The sequence below is a fragment of the Bactrocera dorsalis genome, chromosome 1 (genome assembly GCF_023373825.1).
Source record: "Bactrocera dorsalis isolate Fly_Bdor chromosome 1, ASM2337382v1, whole genome shotgun sequence".
Lineage (NCBI taxonomy): Eukaryota > Metazoa > Arthropoda > Insecta > Diptera > Tephritidae > Bactrocera > Bactrocera dorsalis.
This window is the reverse complement of record NC_064303.1, coordinates 2934079-2940261: the sequence shown is the minus strand read 5'-3', so window position 1 is coordinate 2940261 and position 6183 is coordinate 2934079. Positions and strand designations below refer to the sequence as shown.

The window sequence follows — 6183 nt, the reverse complement described above, 5'->3', positions numbered from 1 at the left end:
TTTGCAACATTTATAAATTTTATTTTATTTAAAGCTCTTGTGACACAAATTTACTTGTTCAAAGTTATATCGGTGCAATTAACGGTTTTGTAATGGTTTTAGATACAGAACATTACAAAATTTATAATTTTTTAGATTATGCTCGACAATACCTTCACACATGTTTATAATCATACATTATTACACGCTTTGCCTACTTCACCTAGTGGTTTCCTTTTTCGTTCCAAAAAACCAAACTTTATGTAAATTTACGCTTCAGAAACTCCCAAACTACCGATAAGCAATTACACCGCAATAAAAATTCTACAAGCTGAGGTAAAGCCTAAACTATGCAAAAGCTGCCTCATTTACGCTGGTGTCGCGGTAATTAACTCATTTGTAGAATATTTCTACATTACAACAACAAAAACAGTTTGACTAATTTCACAAGCACCCGCACAATCCCATTTGTTATGCAAAACTGTCGAGTGATAAGTCCACCGGCACAAAATGACAACAACAACCAATACAACAAATAATTTAACGCATAATTCTGACAAAAAGCATATGTGTCATTCTACGGATTTTCCGACTACACCAGCGATAACGGCGCAACAAGCGGGCCTGAGTACGCTCCATAAAATTCGAGTTCAGACGATGACAACACAGCTCCAACACAAGAATACCAGCTGAAATTTGCGTAAAAAAAGTCAAAAGAAAAAATGTAAAGTACATTTTCGCAATATGCGGGTGCCAACACTGAGAGAAATTAAGGCGCATAATAAAAATATATAATTTTAAAGAAATTTAACGCACTTGCCGCCGCGTAGCCGCAGATTAGGACGATGAAGGCGCCTTGCAACATGCGCAGGTTGAGCGGTTGTATGATTTGTGAGTCCAGCGATTTCGGTGTGGCCTCCGTGTTCTCCTCACCCTTGCCATTAATATCGCCACCGCCGTTCGCATTGCGATTGTCATCGCTCGGTGGCGGCTCATTGTTGCCATTGGTTTCAGAGGGATTCGTGGGATGTAGTGCATTATATTCCTTACCCAACATACGCGATTGTGTGGCATATTCGGCATTTGTCATTTTGTCCAGGATGCCGCCTTCGAAAAGGTGTATGATGCTGATGATGGAAAGGCAGGTAATTTGGATTTGGATCAAGTGGTAAATATTGTATTAAATATTTGAGAGGCACTGAATGAAGTGGTGAGGAATGAAACATAAATAAGAAAGCGAAATGATGAGACGAGAAGTGGAATTAGATCAGATCAGATCAGAACAGATGACATGACATAAGGGAAGATGAAATGTAATGAAAAGGGGTGAGATGAGATATAAGATTAGCTAAGCTGAGACGAGATGGGATAATTCGGATAAGAATAGAGGTGATCAAATGAGAGATGCTATGAGGTGAGAAGAGATGTGAAAAGATTACATGAGATGGGGCAAGAAATGAGATGACATGAAATGAGAGGAGATCAGATGAGATGAAATAAAATGAAAAAAGACGAGAAGAGATGAGTTGAAATGAGATAAGATTGGAGGAAATGAGATCAGATGAGATGTGATGAGATTAGATGTGATGAGATGAGATGAGATGGGAGGAGATGAGATCAGATGAGATGTGATGAGATGATATGAGGTGATGAGATGAGATGAGATGGGATGAGATGATATGAAATAAGTGAAGATTGGAAAGGTTTGAAGAGATATGAAATAACACTCTACTGTGAAACTCACACATCATTTAAACTATCCAAGAAAGGGCAACCGATCTGCACTGCGACCGCAGAGTAACGCGTATAAAGTTTATGGCTGAGTTGAAATGTCTTGGAACCTTTAAATAATATCCAAAAATTATTTAATTATATAAAAATGTCCATCAACACTCCCACCAAATTGCTGTATATTGAAGTAGAGTGTCTCTCGTCCACCCAAAACCGCCTTATTTTCCAGCCCATCAGCGATCAATAAAATGCCAGCTTCCACGGAATCAATGAGATAACCCTCCATATCCGGATTCTGAAGCTTCATGAGCGCATACAATTGGCGAAATACCTCAGTGCCATTCTGAAGCAATAAACAAACACAAAAAAGAAATATATTGTATTTACAGCAAACATTACTTTCACTTGCCGCATGCTATGCAACACAGCAAGTTTGCCATGGGTATGGCCAACAACCAACCTCCAGCATTTCCAGCGATGAGCTTTCCTTCTCCACAAACAGTTGATAGCCATCGCGCAGCATGGCCTTCTGCAGACGTTGCAACGTGTTAATTGGTGCCTCATGTGGCGGACGCGCGAACTGCGACGTTAGCTGGGCGGAGTAGACATCAGCCAGCACGTAGGTGGCCGCAATCCAGTAGACGATCATGAGAAACTTGGCACGATAGCCGTGATAAAGCTCCTTGCAAGCTGCAGCCAAACACAAAGACAAACACATACACATATAAACGGGTAGACGGACATAATGAGGCAGGTAGTAGTGATAAAATAATTGAATGAAATGGGAATGCAATAAATGTCAGCAGCATAAATAGCCGAAGCTGAGCTACTGAGCGGAAATGTGCTGACTGAGTGGACGCACAGAATGGTCATTAAAAGATAAGATGCTGCTGCTGCTCAGCACTTCTAATGAAGACACACGTGCACACACATACACACAGACACATACTTACATTGCTTGAGAAAGAGTTGCACTGTGAACCAAATGCATTTATCAAAAAGATTGTTTGGTATTTCCGCCAATCCCTGTACTCTGCCACTGCGCATCTGCTGGACTACCCCTTGACGTTGCTGTTGTTGTTGCTGTCGCAGTAAACGCCTTGTCATCTCGTTGTCGCCTGTGATTTCCTTAATGTATGCCATATGAAAGACCAACTCGTCGGCGCGCTCCACGTCACATTGTTGTTGCCTACGCAAGCGACGCCTTGCTCCGCGCTTTTGACATGGCAAGTGCCACTTGTAGGGTATAGCAATTATGGCATAAAATATGGGACCCGAAAATATAACCGTTAATATGAGATAGGGCCACACATCGCGCTTGAACGGACGTATTATGGCGAAGGCTTCGTTGAGATGACGCGGTGCATGCGTCGCAAAAGCGCCAGAGTCGGCCAGTGTGAAGAAGGAGAACTCTACGGCCTTGCGACGCTCCCAACTGAGGCTGACGTCGCCGAGTAGGAAGTCAGCTAACTGAAAAGTGGAAGAAAAATAGCAGCAAACTACTTTGCTGGAAGGTAGTGCGCCTCTTTTGTGACAACTTACACCATTTTGCAAGAGTCCTATGCCTCCAGTAAATGTATCATTCTCCTCGCCTGTGTCATCATTGCGCAAGGAACCCTGTGTCCTGCCTGGCGCTTCTATGTAAACAAACTGAAAATTCATATGCTGCGCCAGCAGGTTGAGGAGGCAATGATCTCGTCCGCCAGTGACATTCACTTCTGTGAACTCGTTGTAGTCATTGGTGGAGTCAATGTAGTCGTCAAGCATGGTAGAGTTTGTGGAATCGTTCTCATAGCTGACCCAAAACCAGGGCGGAGACTTTCGCGAAAAAAAATGGCAAAAAGCTATAACATTTAACTTCCTTTACTCCTTATTGACTGACTTACGTGAAAGACGGGCACTCGGAATACGCGTCCGTTGAAGTTCGAATAAACCGTTGCAGCATTGGGCAGTAGCGGTACTTTTTGCAAGCCCAAATTATCGCCATCATACCAGTTCACCAAACGCAGATTGCTCACACCGTCGGGTACAGCTTGATTGTAGTATATACGGAACCTGCGCAGATTTATATAGAAAATGAGGTATATGACTTAATCTAACTCTTTTGACATAACATAGCATAGCACACAATATAATACACTTCCTGATGAAGTGCATGTCTATGCTAAAGCAACCTAAAATCCATTTAATGAAAGAAAATAAATTCGCAGCTTACGCCTTCTTTCTGGGCCTCGTTATAACCACCGCCCGCATTGGCTCCTCAAAACGCACTTCATGCGCCTTCGGCGGATGCTTGGCGCCCCAGTAGAATATGAATAAGCTCAGCCGATGCGACAACCGACGCTCCTGTATACGCGCCGAGAGCTCATAGGGTGCACTAAATATCAGATTGACGCTCTCAATCGAACCCTGTAGGCTATCTTCGACGAATTTGAAAAATAAATCGGCCTTATCATAAATGACGGACTTAAAGTTGAGCTTATGCAGTTGATAGATGAAGTCGTCGATGTCCATTTGCATGCCCTCTAATTGCGAATCGTCGGGAATTTCGGCCGAAGCTGGCAAGGGTGCATGCCGTTTAGTGAAGTGGAACTGAGGTGCCGCCAGTATGGCTAATTGGCGTGGCTTTAAGCCGTTGATTATTTCCGACAGAGCTTCGGGAGGAGGATGAAAATATATAAGTTTTCAATATCTATATATTTATAGACACTTTTAGTTTTATTGTAACTGAAGTATATATATTGGGTAGTCGAAAAAGTCTTTTCGTATTTCTAATCATACTTCAACTTTTTTTTTATATTTATACTAATAAATAAATAACCAAATATGTACCATTTTGGTGGACAGCTTTTTGCCACTTTTCCGCTAGAGACATTATTACAAAATACGAAAAGACTTTTTCGACTACCCATATTTTTCAATATATATCTATAATCTATATATTTCATATATTTCCCTAAAGTCTATATATTTTTTTCTGTTAGTTCCAGACACACCAATGGCCACATCGGAAATGTTCCTATCCGCATTATACGTGATCGCACCCTGCACCAGAGCGCCAGGTAACCATCCAATCAGCCACAGTAGGAGTACTTTCATTTTCTTGCGAAGAATGCGCCTTGTGTGTATGGGCAAGGTAAGCGCCGAGTCTTGTGGCAATGTGTTTGCTTTATTAATTTTATTGCTTACTCTTCACATTACTTTTAAGTTCACTTTCAATCAACTAAAATAACTCTGGCTGTCCTCGGGTGCTTTTATATGCAGTTGTGAGTAAGAAAATCCATTTAACACACAGCCATGCACACGGTAGCTTCGGCGTAATACATTTGGCTACGGCTACGTCCGTGGCTTCAGTTTGAGTTCTGGCCTGTGCTGTGGCTCTGCCCTGCCAAACATCAATTTATGATATGTTGATTGTCAATTATCACATCAACTTTAAATATCGCATGTCAGCAGCCGTCAATATTTTTACGATGCGTCGCTTTACAATATTTCCTCAAGCGCATTTAAAGCGGCGGCATCGTACTTGCGTAGAGCCGACGATTTCGTAGTTCTTTTTCCATTTTTTTAATTTTCTTTCCTCTTTTCTTACCGCCAGCTTTAAATATTGCATTGTTCTTTAACTGCGTGCTGGCGCCGGCCTATTATATTGTTGTTGGCTTAAGCGTTAGCACCAGCAGCTAGATATTCTTCAATATTTATATCTTCGTATCGCCGAAGTTACAGGAAGGCATTCATATTTATAGTATTATTAAAATATCGTAAATAGTTTTGCCTGATAGGATAATAAGGTGGGAAGACAATCGAAGTCGTAGCGCCATCTGCAATTTAGCATACACATTGCTGTCTATGAGGGTGTAATGGCATGCGAAACTGCGCATTTTGAGACTATTTTTGTTATAAGGGCTTAATATGGAAGTTTGGAAGAATTTGATACTAAAATAACTTACATTACACAGGCATAGACACTTATGGACTCAGAAGAAAGCGGTATGTGAGTCCAGATTTCCTTATCCTTAGGTGTATATACTATACATTAACTGGAATTTATAATATCGCTAGAAGGTAGAAATCAATTGATTTGAGCCGATGTTCGTCTGTGCTCTTGCGTTCCAGGGCTTGAGTGGAATGTAATGCCATATGTTTATTGAATTACTTACACATTGAATTACTTGGCTCACATTCGATGGGGCTAAAGATTTTTGGAGGCCGTTACTTTGCAATATTGCTTGGAGGTACAATTTCGACGATCTTTTTGCGCCATTTTTTTAGAGTTCTCGACACCACAACGAGCAGGCGAATCTAGCGGTGTTAGGACGATGACGGACCAGAAAATGCTGGAAACATTACGAATATATCGGTTGGTGGAAATCTGAAGCTATTGGATATCAGAGGCTGTTTCGGAATAGTATAGAAGTGTAGACTTAACATTGGAGTCGACAGTTGAGGACTCCACCCCTCATCAAAATAAGC

General features: G+C 41.4%; 1 protein-coding gene across 1 annotated transcript; it reads right to left on the bottom strand.

The window, feature by feature from the left end:
* LOC105232474 (ionotropic receptor 40a) lies at positions 1 to 5016 on the bottom strand. Its single transcript, XM_049456962.1, has 10 exons — positions 4707 to 5016; positions 3926 to 4364; positions 3597 to 3765; positions 3253 to 3528; positions 2664 to 3180; positions 2171 to 2400; positions 1879 to 2053; positions 1724 to 1820; positions 796 to 1106; positions 1 to 668 (listed from the first exon to the last, which is right to left on the bottom strand). The coding sequence occupies exons 1-10, from the start codon at positions 4807 to 4809 to the stop codon at positions 520 to 522; spliced, it is 2466 nt and encodes an 821-aa protein (XP_049312919.1). The 5' UTR covers positions 4810 to 5016; the 3' UTR covers positions 1 to 519.
* Positions 5017 to 6183: the final 1167 nt, after the last annotated feature.